Genomic DNA, 21,866 nt, shown 5'->3' with positions numbered 1-21,866 from the left:
AAGCAGCGAGCTGATTGGCTCTCTGAAAAAGCCAGAATGGGGCAGAGTAAGAACCTAAAACTTACCCTGCCCACGTTCCAGCCCAGAGAACCCTGTATTAAAGATTAAAGTATTCATTATTATTACTGATGCTCATAGTGATAAGCATTTATTAATATTTATGTAGCTGTATAGCACTGGACCTGAAGTTATGTAGCTTTGAACACAGTAAACTGTTATAGTTTTCTGTTTTAGTGATGTAATCCAGCTCTGTGTGTGTGTGGGTGTGTGTGTGCAGGTGGAGGTGGACAGGTTTCAGGACACTCTGAATGTCCTGAGGGATTATTATACAGGTATGTACAGGACTGCTTTACCTGAAGCAGCAGAGTTCACCTGTATCCCCCTGCTGGACATCACCGACAACGACACCCAGCCTAACGGAACCACGGCCGGCCCGTAAGCACATCCCATAATACTGCAACACACATCCCATAATACTGCAACACACATCCCATAATACTGCAACACACATCCTATAATACTGCAACAGACATCCCATAATACTACAACACACATCCCATAATACTAATATAAAATGCTAATATTAATAGTGCTATAAATATTAGGTACCTCTTATACTACTGATTTTCCTTCTGATACAATACCAGATTATCAGAGTATCTGCAGATACTGAGTACTAATATTGAATACCAATACTGAGTACTGATACTGAGTACCAATACTGAGTACTGATACTGAGTACTGATACTGAGCACCAATACTGAGTACTAATACTGAGTGCCAATACTGAGTACTGATACTGAGTACCGATACTGAGTACTGATACTGAGCACCAATACTGAGTACCGATACTGAGTACTGATACTGAGTAGCAATACTAAGTACCAATATTGAATTCCAATACTGAGTACTGATACTTAGAACCGATACTCTGTGTGTCTCCAGCTCTCCCGGCTCCGCCCCCTTAGAGAAACACACCAGGAGCGCCGGGAAAAAAGAAGCAGAACCGGAGGAGAAGAAGAACGAAAACAAGAAAACCAGAGTGTAAGTGTGTGTGTGTGTGTTATTGTGTGTTTTATATTGTGTGTGTATAATTGTCTGTGTGTGTTTGTGTTTGTATGTAATTGCAGTGTGTGTAATAGTGTGTGTGTTTGTGTGTCATTGTGTGTACACACAAATGTTCTTTGTGTGTTAATGTTGTGTGTGTGTGTGTGTGTGTGTTAATGTTGTGTGCGTGTGTGTTAATGTTGTGTGTGTGTTAATGTTGTGTGTGTGTGTGTGTTAATGTTGTGTGTGTGTGTGTGTTAATGTTGTGTGTGTGTTAATGTTGTGTGTGTGTGTGTTAATGTTGTGTGTGTGTGTGTTAATGTTGTGTGTGTGTGTGTTAATGGTGTGTGTGTGTGTTTGTTAATGTTGTGTGTGTGTGTGTGTGTTAATATTTTGTGTGTGTGTGTGTTAATATTTTGTGTGTGTGTGTGTTAATGTTGTGTGTGTGTGTTAATGTTGTGTGTGTGTGTTTGTTAATGTTGTGTGTGTGTGTGTGTGTGTTAATATTTTGTGTGCGTGTGTGTTAATGTTGTGTGTGCGTTAATGTTGTGTGCGTGTGTGTTAATGTTGTGTGTGCGTTAATGTTGTGTGTGTGTGTGTTAATGTTGTGTGTGTGTGTGTGTGTGTTAATGTTGTGTGTGTGTTAATGTTGTGTGTGTGTTAATGTTGTGTGTGTGTGTTTGTTAATGTTGTGTGTGTGTTTGTTAATGTTGTGTGTGTGTTAATGTTGTGTGTGTGTTAATGTTGTGTGTGTGTGTGTGTTAATGTTGTGTGTGTGTTAATGTTGTGTGTGTGTGTGTTAATGTTTTGTGTGTGTGTGAGTTAATGTTGTGTGTGTGTGTGTGTGTGTGTTAATGTTGTGTGTGTGTTAATGTTGTGTGTGTGTGTTAATATTTTGTGTGTGTGTGTGAGTTAATGTTGTGTGTGTGTGTGTGTTAATGTTGTGTGTGTGTTAATGTTGTGTGTGTGTGTGTTAATATTTTGTGTGTGTGTGTGAGTTAATGTTGTGTGTGTGTGTGTGTTAATGTTGTGTGTGTGTTAATGTTGTGTGTGTGTGTGTTAATGTTGTGTGTGTGTGTGTTTGTTAATGTTGTGTGTGTGTGTGTGTGTTAATATTTTGTGTGTGTGTGTGAGTTAATGTTGTGTGTGTGTGTGTGTTAATGTTGTGTGTGTGTTAATGTTGTGTGTGTGTTTGTTAATGTTGTGTGTGTGTGTGTTTGTTAATGTTGTGTGTGTGTGTGTGTTAATATTTTGTGTGTGTGTGTGTGTTAATGTTGTGTGTATGTGTGCGTTAATGTTGTGTGTGTGTGCGTTAATGTTTTGTGTGTGTGTGAGTTAATGTTGTGTGTGTGTGTGTGTGTTAATGTTTTATGTGTGTGTGTTAATGGTTTGTGTGTGTGTGTGTTATTATTTTGTGTGTGTGTGCGTTAATGTTGTGTGTGTGTGTGTGTGCAGGGTTCCTCTGGTTGAATACAGGTCTCCCCCTACTGACCCCTCAGTGCTACTGCAGGACATCCATCACACTGCCCTCACAGCCATCACCAACATGGTAACACACACCTGTGTGTGTGTGTGTGTGTGCGTGTGTGTGTGTGTGTGTGTAAAAACACCTTGCTATTACTGTAAACTAGGGTTTTTCGCAGTACTAAAATTGTGACTTCAATACTGATACCAAGTGTAGTATCATGATTATTGATACTGAAACAATACTTTAGTCAATAAAGACTTTCTTTTCCCTGTAGATAGAGTATTTATTCTAATACTTTAACACAGGTCTAGATAACAGTGAGTATTATTATTTAGTATTTAAAGCATGAAATGCAGCAGTTTTGCAGTGATGAGCTATTTATAATAATTATATTTTCACTCGTATTTATTTTCTAGTTATTCACTGTAATGTACAGTAGTACAGTGGTATTATTTGTGTGTTATTTGTGTTGTAATGCTGGATAACTAGCTAAGAGCCTCCTCACTGTAACTGAGTACAGCTGCAGTCTGAGTGTTGAGTAAAGTGAGTAAAGTGTTTTAATGCCTCATGCAACTCTAGTTTTAACACAAGCAGAGTAACATAATTGTATGTGTGTGTGTGTATGTGTGTGTACTAGGCGTCAGTGGAGGTGCAGAGGTTGGAGTGTGAGGCGAATGAGGAGCAGCACATAACAACAGATAAAGCTCAAACACACACTGAGGGATCGGCTGCGAGACGATCTGCCACCAAAAAATCAGCAAAAAAGAAATGTACAACACACACACACTTTAGAGTACTACATACACACAGTTTCTTTGATTTTACCAAATTAAAAATATCTGGAATATAATCAAGAGGAAGATGGATGATCACAAACCATCAAACCACCAAACTGAACTGCTTGAATTTTTACACCAGGAGTAAAGCAGCATAAAGTTATCCAAAAGCAGTGTGTAAGACCGGTGGAGGAGAACATGATGCCAAGATGCAAGAAAAAAACTGATTAAAAACCAGGATTATTCCACCAAATATTGATTTCTGAACTCTTAAAACTTTATGAATATGAACTTGTTTTCTTTGCATTGTTTGAGGTCTGAAAGCTCTGCATCTTTTTTTTATTTCAGTCATTTCTCATTTTCTGTAAATAAATGCTCTAAATGAAAATATTCTTATTTTGAATTTGGGAGAAATGTTGTCTGTAGTTTATAGAATAAAACAACAATGTTCATTTTACTCAAACATAAACCTATAAATAGTAAAATCAGAGAAACTTATTCAGAAACTGAAGTGCTCTCTTCATTTTGTACAGAGCTGTATATGAACTTCCCTGCTGAACTAAACACACATACCTATCCAGCAGGGGGCACTGTGTATTTCTTCACACTAACAGCAGCACTACTCTCCTCCTACCTTACTTTCAGCCACCAGGTGGCAGTAATTAACAGAAAGCATTAACTACAGTTTAAAAATACTACCTGTATTTCTATATGACATTTCTGTTTGTGTGTGTGTGTGTTTAAGCCCCCCCGACACCAGTTAAGCAGCCCACTCCTCCTCCTGCAGCTCCGGTGGAGGAGAGTCCGGAGGAGGTGCAGAGGAGAGCAGTGAGAAGCAGAATCAGACTGGAGTACAGCACCGCCCTGCAACACGAAGGTACACACACACACACAATACACACACAGGTACACACACACACACACAGGTACACACCACACACACACTAAGAAACATCCCATCCGTCTGCACCCACTGTTAAAGAACACTCCAACCCCTATAGTTCACCTGGCCTTACCCCAAGCACAGTGACCAACCTTACTCACAAGATAGCACCTCATGACTTATGTGTTTGTGTGTGTGTGTGTGTGTAGAGTGTGCGGTTAGGCAGAGGATGGAGCTGGTGAAGCTGCACGCTCTGAAGACGGTACAGAGTATCCAGCACAGAGCAGAGCGTACTCACACTGACCTGCAGGAGTGGCTCAACCATCGCTTCACCTCCGAGATCAACAGGTGAGAAAGAGAGAGAGAGAGAGAGAGAGAGAGACAGAGAGAGACAGAGAGAGAGAAAGAGAGAGAGAGACTGTCCTGCACTGGTCCACTGGTCCTCACAGCTCAATACAAAATAAAACAAGAAAAATAACAGTACATTTGAGATAATGAGGAATTATGGGTAATGTTAGAGCAGGTTACTTTGATGTGATAACTCTGGAATCACGACTGGGGGCAGAATAAAGAGTTTTAGCAGCTGTACGCAGTTTTAGGCCTGAGGTCCTGATGTCTTTATTTTATATTTGTGTGTGTGTGTGCACGTGTGTGTGTGTGTGCGCGTGTGTGTGTGTATGTGTGTGTGCAGCATAGACCGGCTGGCTGAGGTGGTGAAGTTCCACATCGAGGGCGGTCTGAAGATCACCCATGAGCTGGTGTTGGAGAGCACCGATTTCTTCATAGACGGAGAAACACGCATGCTGCCCACTCCGCCCCCTCAGCCCCGCCCACCACCGCTGGAGCGGACCAATGACAGCACTCTGACCGTGCTGCAGCTGCACGGCCTGCTCGCTCAGCTGCACAGGATTGCCCCCGCAGGTGTGGAGGGTTTAGTTGATGTAGAGATCTGGGTCTGGGTGCTCCAATACATGTGAAGTCAGACTCCACCTCTTTCCCCATTTCAACCAATTAGTGAGCATCACTAGGGAGCATCACAGCAAGCTTGGAGGAAAGAGCCAGATCCACATTTCTGGTACATCAGCTAACAGAGGCCTGTACCAACCAGCATCACAATGTTCCCACCTACTGTTCTCTCTCTCTCTCAGAGTCCGGCTGCTGATGGAGAAGCAGCATGACCTACTATACTCTCTCGCATGTTGGTGTGTAATATTTATAACCTGTGTGTTGTGTTTGCTGTGTTTGAGCAGGTCTGGTATCCAGTAAGGAGCTGTGTGAGTTCCTGCAGGAGCTTACCTCCCTCACCATGGGCTCCGATGCTCTGCCCGAACCCTGGACCAACATCACAGACTCACAGGTGACCCGCTGACCCCGCCAGAGAACCACCTGGGGCTCCTTTACACTTACATTTACACTGGAGCTAATAAGCAAACATAGCTAACAGATACTGGAAGCTAAAGCTGCATTCTGTTCACCTCAGGTGGTGTTTCTGCTTAACATTCATAATAATAATCATATTTTTACACTATTTCAACTAAAGGACACTAAAGACTCTACAGTTTACACCACTGTGGTTTAACAACATTTTACTTGTGTTTTATGGCAAATCCAACCAAAATATGCAACACTTCTTACATCCTGGGTTAGCACTGTTAGCATTGTCCCCAATTAGCATTGTTGACATCACACAGGTTAGCACTGTTCGCATTGTCTTAGGGTAGCACTGTTAGAATTAAATACATATTTAGACACATAGTGTAGATAAGTGTGTCATGATAATTGTGTATGTTTATGTGATGCATAAGCTGCAGGAGCTGGTGTGTATGCTGGTACAGGACAGTGGGATGGTGAACTGGCGGCAGTTTTTACTGAGTGCCGCCCAGCCGTGGCCCCGCCCCTCACAGAAACAACTGCTAAAAACACTCAGGCGCTTCAGAGAGATGGACACTGAGGCCAGAGGGGTCCTCACACTGCAGCAATACACTCAGGTACACTCGGGTACACTCAGGTCCTCACGCTGCAGCAATACACACAGGTACACTCAGGAACACTTAGGTCAATGTGTGTATAATGTATGTGTGTTTTCTGCAGGTGGAGTTGTGGTTCTCCGGGGGGCGGGATGTTTCTGTTCCTGATGATACAGCAGAACCTCTATCGTACGACCGGCTGACCCACCTGAAGCAGGTACTGATCTGTGATCCGTGTCTACTGCTGCGTCTGCAGTTACTCACACTGATACTCTGATTACTGTGTGTGTGTGTGTGTGTGTGTGTGCAGTTTTTCTTCATGCTGTTCTCTGACCCTGACCCGACTCCACCGGTTCTGGATTATCTCACCATGCTGCTGTACTTCTGCTGCCACCCGGACCCGGCACACGGCTTCACCAGAGCCCTCAGCCTGCTGACCCAACACCACCTGCAGCACACACACACCGGCACCAGCACCCTGCTGAAGGTACACACTATACACACACACTGCCCCCTGCTGGTGGGTGCTGTGAGTGTGTGGTAGAAGACATTAGCGTTAGCGCTAATCTGTGAGTACAGGGTTAGGGGGTATAGCAGGTAAACCTCACACCTCACTCTCTTTACCGGAGCTTCAGAACCCAGAACCCAGTTCTGTGAGAGCAGATGTTTGGGTGTTTGGTTCTGTAGAAGGTGGAGGATGGATCTCTTTAACACCCCCATAATTCTGTTTTGGGTACAAAACACTGCTGTTCATGCAAAGTGTGTGTGTGTGTGTGTGTGTGTTTGTGTGTGTGTAGTCTGTGCTTTATATGGACGGTGGTGAGGAGTGTGAAGCTGAGGAAGAGGATGATGGAGTGTATGATGAAGGAGACAGTGTTTCACTGGACGAGCTGCTCAGAGTTCTGAACCACGGAAGAACATTGACAACATCACACCACAACAAACACACTAACAACACAGAGGACATGAAGCAGGTACACACAACATATACACACAATACACACACACAGCTATAGTCTCTTGGTACCATCAAATTTTAGTTGAACCCAAATTTAGGCTCATTTTAACAAGTTCATCAGAGAACCCTGTTGGTTCCTCTATGCTGGATATTAGATGAGATTGAGAGGGTTGGGTTTGGAGGTTCTACAGGTTCTGTATGGATCCTGCAGCACATTTACCCACAGATGTTGCTACAGCTGGGCCTGTAGATCCTGTAGCTCTACACTCGTAGGTTGAGTCCCAGCTGCTCCATAAATGCTGGATTGGTGATAAATCTGGAGATCTGCAGGACGAGGAATTGCTGCAATCTGGTGGAGACTGTGTTCTTGGGAAACCCTTGCTGTGTGTGGGTGAATATTATCCTGCTGAAAAATGAAAGTTCTGCAGGAGAGAAAGCAGCAAGCAGAAAGCTCTCTTATGCCCTCTTGTGGTGTAAAGACCCAGAGTCTAATCAGACCACACCTGTAATCATTTACATAATTCACATATCTACCTGAGACAGAACTACCTGTCGTATATAGTTTTGCAGTAATACAGGTGTTATTATTTATTATCAGTAACTTTATTTATGTGTTACTGTGTGTTTAAGGATCTGATAAAGGTGTTTAAGGATCTGGGTTTTGACCCGGAGGAGAAGGTCCCGTTCTCCATTCTCTCCCAGCATCTGTTCCTGCAGGATCTGATGGAGAGCTCCAATCAGTACCTGCTAGCGGTGAGTGCACACTCAACCAAACCTCACACCCATATTAAATCATAATATTTAATATGCTAATGCAGCAGATATTTATAGAATTTAAATATCAATGTTTATATTTATAGTGTTTGAGTTGTTCCAGTTAGAATTTTGTGCCAGAAGCAGATAGCTGTAATGAGTGGTGATCTGTGATAACCTGTGATGAGTGGTGATCTGTCATGGGATGTGATGAATGATGAACTGTAATAAGTGATCTGTGATTATTTTTGATGGCCTGTAATGATCTGTGATGAGTGGTGATCTGTGATAATTTGCGATGAGTTGATTATCTGTTATGACCTGTAATGATCTGTTATGACCTGTAATGATCTGTATTGTCATATTTTTACACTATTTCAACTAAAGGACACTAAAGACTCTACAGTTTACACCACTGTGGTTTAACAACATTTTACTTGTGTTTTATGGCAAATCCAACCAAAATATGCAACACTTCTTACATCCTGGGTTAGCACTGTTAGCATTGTCCCCAATTAGCATTGTGATTATATTTGATGGCCTGTAATGATCTGTGATGAGTGGTGATCTGTGATAATTTGCGATGAGTTGATTATCTGTTATGACCTGTAATGATCTGTAATGACCTGTAATGATCTGTGATAATCTGCGATGAGTTGTGAGCTGTGATGATCTGTGATGTTATTTTTTTGCTGTTTTATCTGCAGGATATTCACACAGTTCTACAGCTTCAGAAGAGCGAGGAAGAGCCTTCAGTCTTCACGTCATAAATACAGACTGTAAACAACAGTTTAACTCCACCCACTCAGCCTACAGAACACTGTAACTCCTACATACATCAGATCTTTATAGAGTTTATACACATTCTGTCTTCACTCATATAATAAACAGTATAGTCACACACACACACACACACACACACACACACACATATATATATATATATATATATATATATATATATATATATATATATATATATATGTTTTTGTGATTTATGATACAGTAAAATATGTTATTGCTGTTAGATTAACATTACTAAAATTATTTAAATAAATATTGTAGTCATGGTAAGTCTTATTTCTAATACTAAAGACTGTGTGTAATGAATAAACTAAACATGTTATGTAATATAACTGATGAAACATTAATAAAATACTGCTACAGAAACAGTGATGTAGTGACTCAGCAGAAAGTTGGTGAACTCTGTGCCTTATGCTCCTGACCCCGCTCTGTTATTTTACACTGACAGAGCACAGAGTCGCTGTGGTTCCCAGTCTCTTCCACTGTGTTATAATATCACTGACAGTTGGCTGTGAAATATTTAGTAGTAGTGAATAGTGAAATTTGACGACTGGGCTGGGTGCACAGTGCTGGAGTTCAATGAGCTCCTGAGAGAGACCCATTCTTTCACTAATATTTGAAGAAGCGTCTGCAGGACGAGCTGCTGTTCTTATACACCTGTGGAGACGGAGGAGATTCAGGAACACCTGAGTTCAGTGATCTGGATGGAGGAGAGAATAGTTTTGGTAATATAGTCTATTTAGTGTATATAGACAGACATACAGGCAGGTGTTTTTAAAAGGCACAGATGGTTTTATTGAAGATTAATTTTCCAGATTTCATCCATATAATCCAGCTTTATACAGATACAGTGTATTTCTTACAGTTCTCACTGACATGCACATACAAAGCCTCTGATCTGTACCCTGCAGTCTTTACACTGCAGTCTGATGGTTTCAGTCACCAGCAGGTGGAGTAAAATGTCAGGATCAAGTGCAGATTTATCTTCAGCATTAATGTACACTGTATCTCACACCACACATCTGTTGAGCCAGACGGACACTGTGAGATATTTTTTATGAAGTGTGTTGTGGAAAACTCGCACTGCACATTTGTATGGTGATTCATATTCTCACACTGTACAGTTCGACGGCGCTTTGCGCTGAAGTTCCACGTAAAAAGATGATGAGCACGTGGACTCGCAGGGGCCTGAGATGACTAGACTCCTACAGTTTTTCTATTTTACAGAGAGAATTGGAGGTATGCTCCTCGCTGTGTGTATCAGTAACTTGGATTCTGTCTGATGGTTAATTAGTTTAAATATCCAGTATCTGTATGTAACACTCTAAACAATCTACAATACTGCTTTTCCTCTTTTATATTACCGTATTTTTCGGACTATAAGGTGCACTATCAATGAACGTCTATTTTCTGGTTTATTTTCAAACATAAGGTGCAATGGATTATAAGGCACATTAGGCAACACTAGTAAGGAACATGTATAACTCTGTACTTCAGTGGAGTGACTTTACTGCTCCTTAAATGTCAATTTTGGGATTAAAGGATTTTTAAGTGCACCTTATATTACGGAAAATACGGTAATATGTAGATGGATTATCTGACCTCCTGTCATCTCAGAAATTTCTGACTGATCATTCGCAGCTTGTTTGTCTCACACTGCACAACAAACGACTCACCACAAAGCTAAAATATGGCTGGATCATGAAATTCGGCCGCATCCGACCAGATCGGGGTTAAATCTGGCTCAAATCTCACAGTGTCCACCTGGCTTTAAAGTTACACCTTTACTTATAATAACAAAAAAAATAGAAGTAATAATGTTACAGTAAGAGAAATTACATTCACTTCATAATTATCCGATTATGAAATGATTACTGCAGTTATCTGATTATTCATGTAGTCATGTGAACAGAGCGTGGAAATAAGTCAGCAGTGTTTAATACAGAACCCACTAGATGTTCTCCAATCACTTTGGGAGCGACTCTGAAGCTGATTGAGTTTATGAAGCACGATCATATTGCTGCTCGATGTGTTAAAACCCAAAATTCTGGTTTTATGTGATGTTTCTGTCACATCTTTATTCTGTGAGTTTATTGGCTGGTCGTAAAACAGAAATCTGATTATTGTCTGACTCCCCACGCTCATGTAGACGCTTTAATTTAATTACTAACAAACTCAGATGTTCTGCAGTAATCTGATTCTGAATTTATAAAGGAACACAGTGATAGAAAATAGTTCAGAGAGAAAGTTAAAACAGGAATAACTCAGTGTACAGCAGCGCTGGGCTAAGATAAAACCAGCTGAATAATACAGAGTAACAGAATGTAAAGTTGAAATCCCCATGAGCAAGATCAGTAATAATCACTTAATCAGATATAATTATATGAAACAGAAATATATGAGTAGTGAATACAGAAAAAGCAAGCATAATTAAACGTACTCCAGGCCTAAAGCCTCGAGCAGGAATCTTATAGCATACCAAGCACTGGATTATAGAATCCCATTACACCTGATCCCAACATGTGATCAGTATCTAAACTATTTCCTGCCTGGATTTTAACTACGTGCATTCACACTGTAGATAAATGCACCTCCAGTTATACACTAATATCTGATCACTGTGTGAGATAGAATCTGCACATTTACTCATTACTTTAACTATTGCAATTATTACTGGAGTTTTTGTTGTACTGAAATTTTAGTTGTTTAAAATGCGTCTCAGACCATCTCATAAAGCAGTTTGGATTTGTGATTGGATTTATATCTGTTTAAAATTTCACAGAACATTTCCTGAACATCTCCTCAACAATATCGTCTCTGCCCGTCTGTCTGCACTGTCTAACGATGCACACAAGGATGGGCAGCATGGGAAAAGCGTATTCCATCATGCTCCGGGTCTTCTTTCCTTGCTGGTAAGTGTAGCCTCCAGTGTGAACACCAATCAGCTGGCAGTTATCATTAAAGACCGGAGAGCCAGATGATCCATAGAAGAAGCAGGAATCGTAACTAATCTGGGTAAAATGGTACTCCCATTCTTTTGTTAAAGGTCACCTTCCGTCGTTTTTTCTTTCATTTTAAAATGTCTAGTTGTGGTCTCTAGTATGAATGAATGACATGTGAGCCGTTTTTGTAAAAAAAAAGTGCTCAGGTGTCTCTGTATAGCTCTTTTTTAATGGACTGTTTTAGGGGTGTGTCCAAAATGACCGGATTCCAGCTTTGCTCATGAATATTCGTACATGCAAACAGCATGCAAATATCTCTCCTCTGATTGGCTAGGAGCACTGCGACGCCCCTCCACCGCTCTGCCGCTCACTGCCTCCCACCTCCTAACAGATGAGCGGTGATGTTGCGTCGCTTCAGCTCCGCCTCTGGGAGTTTCTCGCGCCAAGGTGGGCTGGTCTGTGAGTTTCTGCCTACGTAGGCAGAAAGATAATTCAAAATTCACCCGTTTTTCGGAGGGGGGGAGGGGGGATTTCTTTGCTTAGCTCCTGCAGACAATGGGGGCTGCAAAACAGTTTAATGTGCAGGTGTACACATTCAACTCGGAGAGACCTACTGTATTCCACAAAAAACAAGAAAAATCGGATTTTCGCGGAAGGGGACCTTTAAGCACTTCTGTGTGATGACATGAAGGAACTCTCTGTTCTCCTGGTGGTGTTTGTTTTCTGCCTGTTGTAAATGATCTTTTTCAGTGATGAAACAGGGATCCATTCTCTTCACCCCACCATCAGGGTGCCCAATTATGCAGATCCCACCTCTAATGGGAGGAGGGCTGTAGTTCTTCAGCAGTTCCTGACAATTAGGAGGTTTTGCATCTTCAGCAAGTTCCAGCAAAGCAAAGTCCAGATGCTGCCCCATTTGATCTTTTCCGTAATACAGGGCAACAACGCTCTCCTTCACTGCCAGTTTCTTCCCCATGTCCAGATCTTCAAAGTCGAACACGGCAGTGATTGAACATTGTAGCTTGCATGTTAATGGGTGAAGGTCTCCAACGACGTGTGCGTTAGTGAGGATGAATCTGTCAAACAACAGAAATCCAGTTCCCAGTGGAGAACCCTCATTACGGAGCTGACATACGGAGTTGGAAAGCTCCATCAGTTGTTTGACTCTCTTCACTTCAGAGAAGCTCTGAGCACTTTTATCATACTCCTCTCTTAAGATCTTCTGCACCTCGGCCGGCTTCGTGAGATGCTCTCGCGCTTTCAGCTGCTCCACCAGACCTCCAAACTGCTCTCGCAGAAGCTTCAGGATCTCTCCCGTGTTTGGGATTTCCTTAGCTTGGATTTTTTTGTGGCTTTCTTTACCTTTTTTCCCGTCCACTGTGGGCTGAGGCTTTTGCTGTTGAGCATCTGCAGACTCCTGGTCTTCGGGATTTGCTGGTTCAGGCCTGGGAGAACCGGCAGATGCGTCAACAGGTTCTTCGTTGTTCGCCGCGTCCGACTCCTGGCTGAACTCTTGGTTAGACTCCAGGCTGGCCGTCTGGTCATCAAAAACAATGACTTGGTACTTCTTTCCGTCTAGATGGTCGACAGTGTTTGACATGTTGGTGATGTCTTCAGATCCCATTTCAGACAGAGCACAGTGTTTACGGAAAATGACTGGGTTGAATCGTCCATCGCGCCTCAGAGCCCTCCTCAGTTTTTCTCCTTGTATTGCGTAAACACAGACATAATCCACCCCCTTCTCCACTGCTCGCTTCAGCTCAGGGTTTTTCATCAGCAGTTTGATGCCGGTGCCGCCGATTGTTTTAATGTAAAAAATGCAGAAATTTTCAGGAGAATGACTGGTGATGACTGGTTTCTTCGCCGGGCTGCTACTCTCTCTGGATTTGATGAAGGATACATCCAGAAGCTCGTTTCGGTCGATCAGGCAGCAGGGGAAGTCAGTGTTTACAGCAGCTCTTGGCACTTGCTCTCTCTGGATGACCAGCTCCTTTTGTGAGTTTTTGTCTTGAATTGATCTAAATTTTGTGTTGGAGCAAAGTGCCTCCAGTACAGTGTTCATGGAGGGATTACAGGTCACTATGTGTTTACCAAAATTGTGGCGAAATCTGAAAAAATGTCCTAGATGTTCAGTTTTCTGTGGACAAAGTAAAACAGGCAAGGGAATAAACATAGGAATTAATTTTCAAGATAAACACACCAAAGCTATGTTTGATCTGAATGTCCTACCAGAGCCTGGGATTCTTTCCCGTGGCCTTGCTCTTCTTCCTCTTTTATTTGCTGAGGAAACATATCAACAATTGCTTTTTAGGTAAGTGCGAGTTCACCATTTATTAAAATTGACAGTACAGGCACCTATCAAATTATCTTTACTCTATTTCCACTCAAAACAGGATTATTATACTGTGTGATTTTAGTGATTACATATTTCCATACTCGTTTTTGAGGTGCAAAGAAATGCCTGATATCTGCCATTCTTCTGAAAACCTGTAACACAAAACAGCCGATATAAGCAGATTAGTGAACACAACACAAGCACTTCAACCACAAGATTCACCACGTCCGACAATTACTTTCAAATATTTTTCACACTATAAGGCACTTTATACGACACTAGTAAGAAACGAGGGTGTCACCATATTTTTCTTCTAATTCAGTTTATTTACAGTAAGCTTAGATTTCCAGGCGATATTAGGTCTTCCGGATCTAGTTAGTTTTAACATGGTAAATGCGCTTAGCATGGTTAGGGGCTAATGCTGCTCCAGCAGTGCTGTTGGGGTTAGCAGCAGGCTACAGTCTGATAATACTCATCTCTAAATGGCAAAAGAGCTAGCACTTAGTGCAGTTAGCGGCTAATGCTTATACTGCTCCAGCAGTGCTAGCTGGGGTTACCACCAGGTTACAGGCCGATAATATTCACCTTTGAACAGTGAAATAGCTAACTTTAAGCGTAGTTAGCGGCTAATACTAATGCTGCTGGAGACCTAAACTGAAACTCCTGTATAACTCTGTACTTTAGTGGAGTGTCTTTATTGCTCCTTAATACCTGACTGATGGAATTCATTCATAAGGAGCACCGGATTATAAGGAGCACTGATGATTTTTGGGTAAATAAAGGATTTTAAAAGCTCCTTACAGTGAGAAAAATATGGTAGATTCTGTCAATCAAACAACTCTATTTTAGTTCTAAATTGAGTAAAAAACACTAAATTCAACATTTTTTAAGTTTAATCGCTATTTAGATTATTTAGCTTACTGTAATATTCTAAAGCTCAGCTTAATCAGAATGTGCTGCTTTATAGGAAGAATTAACTCAGTTAAACTCACTATAAACTCAGTTTAAAGCTGTCAGCCTCTGCTCTTTACTGCAGTAATTATCTTTAGCTTTAGTCTTAAATTATTTGTGTATTTTGGAAATAATTGTTGAGAGCTGAGAGCGACAGACCGCTCCTTCTCCAAACACCACAGGGGAAAAGAGAGGGAGGGGGCGGAGCTACTCACTCTCCAATGCACAAACCACGCCCCTTATGCAGCAACGGAGGCGGGACAAACAAACCTTTCTACCACAATTGGCTGCAGTTTCGCGATCAAACTCCCCTCGACATTGGCCACAGCCTTGTTTGCTGAGCAGTTTAGGCGGGAAATAGCTTTACTCAGAATTTTTTTTTTCTTATGCAACCGGATACCTTGGCCAGTCACGTGATCAGCCCCTCCTCTACCTGCGCTCAGGTGAGCTGCTTATCTCTACTGCCTGAGATTAACTGTGGAAGGCTATAAGTGAGTAAAGTCCTATACTGGCCAATGCGAAAACCAGTAACCCGCCTTAAACCAGTTTAATCTGTCTATACGCTGTTTACCAACAGGTTAAATCCCGGAAATTAATCATTCATCTCACCAGTTTCACCTGATACAGATTCACAGACTGAAGCACAGCTCTGACTCACAGCACACACTATTATTAATGATATTAATTAATACATAACAGCCTCATTAATGATGAAATGTTTTATCTGCTGTGTTTGAGGGTAATTAATATTACTATTTTCTCACACACAATCCAATATCACACACACAATCCAATAACACACACACACAATCCAATAACACACACACACAATCCTATTACACACACACACAATCCAATAACACACACACACAATCCAATAACACACACACAATCCAATAACACACACACAATCCAATAACACACACACAATCCAATAACACACATACACAATCCAATAACACACATACATAATCCAATAACACACACACAATCCAATAACACACACACAATCCAATAACACACACACAATCCAATAACACACACACAATCCAATAACACACATACACAATCCAATAACACACACACACACAATCCAATAACACACACACAATCCAATAACACACACACACACAATCCAATAACACACACACAATCCAATAACACACACACAATCCAATAACACACACACAATCCAATAACACACATACACAATCCAATAACACACACACACACAATCCAATAACACACACACAATCCAATAACACACACACACACAATCCAATAACACACACACAATCCAATAACACACACACACAATCCAATAACACACACACAATCCAATAACACACACACACAATCCAATAACACACACACACAATCCAATAACACACACACACAATCCAATAACACACACACAATCCAATAACACACACACAATCCAATAACACACACACACACAATCCAATAACACACACACACACAATCCTATTACACACACACACAATCCAATAACACACACACACACAATCCTATAACACACACACACAATCCAATAACACACACACACAATCCTATTACACACACACACAATCCAATAACACACACACACACAATCCAATAACACACACACACAATCCAAAAACACACACACACACACAATCCAATAACACACACACAATCCAATAACACACATACACAATCCAATAACACACACACACAATCCTATTACACACACACACAATCCAATAACACACACACACACAATCCTATAACACACACACACAATCCAATAACACACACACACAATCCTATTACACACACACACAATCCAATAACACACACACACACAATCCAATAACACACACACACAATCCAAAAACACACACACACACACAATCCAATAACACACACACAATCCAATAACACACACACAATCCAATAACACACACACACACAATCCAATAACACACACACACACAATCCAATAACACACACACAATCCAATAACACACACACAATCCAATAACACACACACACACAATCCAATAACACACACACAATCCAATAACACACACACACAATCCAATAACACACACACAATCCAATAACACACACACACAATCCAATAACACACACACACACAATCCAATAACACACACACAATCCAATAACACACACACACTCCAATATAACACACACACAATCCAATATCACACACACAATCCAATAACACACACACAATCCAATATCACACACACAATCCAATAACACACACACACAATCCAATAACACACACACAATCCAATATCACACACACAATCCAATAACACACACACAATCCAATAACACACACACAATCCAATAACACACACACACAATCCAATAACACACATACACAATCCAATAACACACACACACAATCCAGTAACACACACACAATCCAATAACACACACACAATCCAATAACACACACACAATCCAATAACACACACACACACACAATCCAATATCACACACACAATCCAATAACACACACACACACACAATCCAATATAACACACACAATCCAATATCACACACACACACACACAATCCAATATCACACACACACACACAATCCAATATCACACACACACACACAATCCAATATCACACACACACAATCCAATAACACACACACAATCCAATATCACACACACACAATCCAATATCACACACACACAATCCAATAACACACACACAATCCAATATCACACACACACAATCCAATAACACACACACACACAATCCAGTAACACACACACAATCCAATAACACACACACAATCCTATAACACACACACACAATCCTATAACACACACACACAATCCAATAACACACACACACACAATCCAGTAACACACACAATCCAATAACACACACACACACAATCCTATAACACACACACACAATCCTATAACACACACACACAATCCAATAACACACACACACAATCCAGTAACACACACAATCCAGTAACACACACACACAATCCTATAACACACACACAATCCAATAACACACACACAATCCAATAACACACACACAATCCAATAACACACACACACAATCCAGTAACACACACACAATCCAATAACACACACACAATCCAATAACACACACACAATCCAATAACACACACACACACAATCCAATAACACACACACACAATCCAGTAACACACACACAATCCAATAACACACACACAATCCAATAACACACACACAATCCTATAACACACACACAATCCAATAACACACACACACAATCCAGTAACACACACACAATCCAATAACACACACACAATCCAATAACACACACACAATCCAGTAACACACACACAATCCAATAACACACACACAATCCAATAACACACACACAATCCAATAACACACACACACACAATCCAATAACACACACACAATCCAATAACACACACACACAATCCAATAACACACACACAATCCAATAACACACACACACAATCCAATAACACACACACAATCCAGTAACACACACACAATCCAATAACACACACACAATCCAATAACACACACACAATCCAATAACACACACACACAATCCAATAACACACACACAATCCAATAACACACACACAATCCTATAACACACACACACAATCCAATAACACACACACACTCCAGTAACACACACACAATCCAATAACACACACACAATCCAATAACACACACACACACAATCCAGTAACACACACACAATCCAATAACACACAAACAATCCAATAACACACACACAATCCTATAACACACACACACACAATCCAATAACACACACACAATCCAATAACACACACACACAATCCAATAACACACATACACAATCCAATAACACACACACACAATCCAGTAACACACACACAATCCAATAACACACACACAATCCAGTAACACACACACAATCCTATAACACACACACACAATCCAATAACACACACACACACAATCCTATAACACACACACACAATCCTATAACACACACACACAATCCAATAACACACACACACTCCTATAACACACACAAACAATCCAATAACACACACACACACAATCCAATAACACACACACACACACAATCCAATAACACACACACACAATCCAATAACACACACACACACACAATCCAATATAACACACACACAATCCAATATCCCACACACACAATCCAATAACACACACACACACAATCCAATAACACACACACACACAATCCAATATCCCACACACACACATACAATCCGATATTAGAGATAACACACATTATTGACGCTCTCACACTCCTTAACTTACCTGAGGAAGAGGAGCAAATTGAGGAGTGTGGTGAATCGGTGTAAAGAAGCGTTTTCTTCATAAATGAAACCGAAACTCCTGAGTTAGCTAGCTACTGAGACTAGAAACTACTAGTGATCTTTTTTTATGCTTCTTATGAAGAATTTGGCCCTAAAACATTAAAACTACACATTAAACTCTGTTGATATAGCACCAACAGTGCTAATCGTCACTTTTAATGAGGAAAATACTGAAATTTGTGGGTTTCTTTGGTCGGTTGTTCCGTGGAAACTTACCAGTGATTCTCAGACCCTCGGTTTAAGGTGTGCACCTGAAAAATCTCTGTATAAAGAGAGCAAACAAACCCCTATCCCAAACTCACCAGATCATCCATGTGTTTACACACACATGGATTTTTCTACTTCTGCTTTTTTTTTTTTTTTTTTTTTTCTACTTCTTTTTTCTACTTCTGCTCTCGTTGAAGGCAGTCGCATTTTCTTTCTCTCCCTCTCCTCCCCTTATCTCTCCTGCTTGGCTTCTCCTGTCTGCTATTCCATAAGAGACTCTCTTCACACTGATCTTCAAACTAAAAGAAATGGATTTGATCAAATGGTCTCTCAATGCAATTGACACCATCTTCTCGACGAGAAGCCTGGGTTCGGGGGAACCTGCTTGTCCTGATGGAATGTTTGCAGCTGGCTACACGAGGGACGCGTGGGAGACGTGGCGGACCGTGTGCCTGGCGACTCTTTCTGTGGAGAACATCGAAGACGTCTACCTTTTTGGCACAATGATCACAGGGTTCTTGCTGATTGGATTAGGCATTGCCCTGGTGTATCGTGAAATTAAAAGTGTGGGGACAGCTGTCAAGGGCCCCCAAAAGCTGCCCGACCTGATGATGCGGTGGGCAGAGCTGTCGGCACTCAGACTGTGACTTTTAACCGCAACATGGAAAACATCTCGGAGAAGCAAACGGCTTTGCAAAGGAAGGTGGAGAAAATTGAGACCATGATGGACAATAGAGAGTGACCATGCTAAACTGGAGAGCGGTCACTCGCCTAAACAACTGAAGTCTAATCTGCTTTCGGCTCCCGCCCTATCAGCACTCGGCCTTGTGGATGATAGGGAGCATTCCTCCAAAGAACACTGTGACTTTGAATCTCTCCCTGTTTACCTAACGACCCCCCCACCTTTCCGTACCCTTTACCACGCCTTCATTGCTTGGTCTTTTGTGTATATTGTATGTGCCTATGTGCTGAGGTTTTTTTGATGTTCCTACACTGTGCTCTTCAGGGCACAGTCTAGGGGTATGTTTTTTTACCCTCTTCTTCCCCCTTGTATCCCTCTAACTGAAGAAATGATTGGCGGCGCGTGCACACGCTGCGGCTTACCCTGTCTTCCTATCCTGTCCTGTTTCCCCCTTGTATGTTATTGTCTGGATGGGTTGACGGCTAATTTCGCTGGTTGACCATGTGACAATAAAGGTAATTCTGATCTGATTCTGATGTGTTTACAGATCTTGCTGTTTCACTGGTGTGCAGTCGTTTAGTTGGAACAGGAAGGGAAAATCAACCTGTTGCAGCAAAGTTGGGAGCAAAAAAGTCCAAAATATCTTAATATACTGAAGAATTCAGGGTTCTCTGGACACTTCCTGCCACAAACATCTGCATTTTTAACATTATTTATTTTCACACTATTCACTCTATTTTTCTTCTTATTATTATCAATATGTAATTAATACATATCATTATTTTTATTTTATCATAATATTCCCTCTTTCTTTTCGTCCCCATTTTCTTTGTTTAAACCCAGTTTATATTATCACTGTACAATAAAAAACAAGTATCTGCAGTGTTGTAGACTTTTGGTTTAGTACATAATTTGAAAACACAAACTGTCCTTTACACTGCATTAATAGAAAATTATACAAAATGACCTGAATTTAACTCTTTTTATATTGACTTCCATTAAAAATTAAGGTTTTTTTTTTTATTGGACAGTGCTGATATGATATAAATTCAGTTGGGAAAGTTTTAATACTCTTTAGGAATTTTCCTACTTTCTCTGAAATTATTTTTTATTTTTTCGTATTTACATACTCACTATATTTAATGTATTGTTCATAAATAAATAATTAAAAAAATAGTGATTATTATATTCATCAGCACATTTTGTTCGCTATCTGTCCAAATATATTTGTTTGTGAACACCCCTTATAATGAGTGCAGTATGCAGTATTAACTATCCGGACAGGATTAGTTTCTCAGGTGGTTCTGGGTAATTTTCTCTTTTATGGTTTTTTTATCCTCTGTGATTTTATTCCCGTCCAGAACGATCATGTAGGTGTTTTTCTCAGACGTCCTCTGAGAAAATTACAGGCTGAATTATCTACTGTTTTTCTCTGAACTCCGTGCTCCTCCGGTAAGTTTAGTCCCGTCCGGACGCACATCTCTGAGTTTCGTCTCCTCGCCTTTAATAAAATAGATATTTGTCCACTGCTACGCACCGTAGTTACACTTTGTATGCATCAGTGTTTCCATGGAGATCCACTTTAAAAACACAACAGCAAGTGGAAATGGAGGAGCTACTGAACGCCGTGATGATGTCATGTGACCGAGAAAAAAGCCTAAAAACTC

The 21,866-nt window shown here is 40.8% G+C and overlaps 2 protein-coding genes across 3 annotated transcripts in view; one reads left to right on the top strand and one right to left on the bottom strand.

Moving 5' to 3' along the window:
* The window catches only part of spef2 (sperm flagellar 2), a 28,344-nt gene extending 19,318 nt beyond the window's left edge, over positions 1-9,026 (top strand). For both annotated transcript variants that reach the window (XM_049470482.1, XM_049470481.1), the window contains exons 24-37: positions 278-435; positions 946-1,044; positions 2,503-2,596; positions 3,153-3,285; positions 4,037-4,168; positions 4,384-4,522; positions 4,866-5,095; positions 5,425-5,531; positions 5,980-6,162; positions 6,266-6,358; positions 6,452-6,628; positions 6,939-7,115; positions 7,730-7,852; positions 8,560-9,026. In XM_049470482.1, coding sequence (XP_049326439.1) covers positions 278-435; positions 946-1,044; positions 2,503-2,596; positions 3,153-3,285; positions 4,037-4,168; positions 4,384-4,522; positions 4,866-5,095; positions 5,425-5,531; positions 5,980-6,162; positions 6,266-6,358; positions 6,452-6,628; positions 6,939-7,115; positions 7,730-7,852; positions 8,560-8,622 — 1,908 coding nt within the window. In that variant the 3' untranslated portion in view covers positions 8,623-9,026. The remainder of the gene's footprint in view (positions 1-277; positions 436-945; positions 1,045-2,502; positions 2,597-3,152; positions 3,286-4,036; positions 4,169-4,383; positions 4,523-4,865; positions 5,096-5,424; positions 5,532-5,979; positions 6,163-6,265; positions 6,359-6,451; positions 6,629-6,938; positions 7,116-7,729; positions 7,853-8,559) is intronic.
* Positions 9,027-9,425: 399 nt separating this feature from the next.
* LOC111188196 (serine protease FAM111A-like) lies at positions 9,426-14,003 on the bottom strand. The gene is made up of 3 exons (XM_049470502.1): positions 13,828-14,003; positions 12,259-13,735; positions 9,426-11,693 (listed from the first exon to the last, which is right to left on the bottom strand). Exons 1-3 carry the CDS (start codon positions 13,888-13,890, stop codon positions 11,425-11,427), a joined length of 1,809 nt encoding a protein of 602 aa, XP_049326459.1. The 5' UTR covers positions 13,891-14,003; the 3' UTR covers positions 9,426-11,424.
* Between the last annotated feature and the right edge of the window lie 7,863 nt (positions 14,004-21,866).

Source organism: Astyanax mexicanus, chromosome 22 (genome assembly GCF_023375975.1).
Source record: "Astyanax mexicanus isolate ESR-SI-001 chromosome 22, AstMex3_surface, whole genome shotgun sequence".
Lineage (NCBI taxonomy): Eukaryota > Metazoa > Chordata > Actinopteri > Characiformes > Acestrorhamphidae > Astyanax > Astyanax mexicanus.
This window is presented reverse-complemented; position numbering and strand designations above follow the sequence as displayed.

Coding starts and splice junctions, on each gene's coding strand:
- LOC111188196 (XM_049470502.1), bottom strand. CDS start 13,890: ATGTTTCCTCAGCAAATAAAAGAGGAAGAAGAGCAAGGCCACGGGAAA. Junction 13,736..13,827: donor GGAAAGAATCCCAGGCTCTG/GTAGGACATTCA, acceptor CTTTGTCCACAG/AAAACTGAACATCTAGGACA. Junction 11,694..12,258: donor CACACAGAAGTGCTTAAAGG/TCCCCTTCCGCG, acceptor GACCTTTAACAA/AAGAATGGGAGTACCATTTT.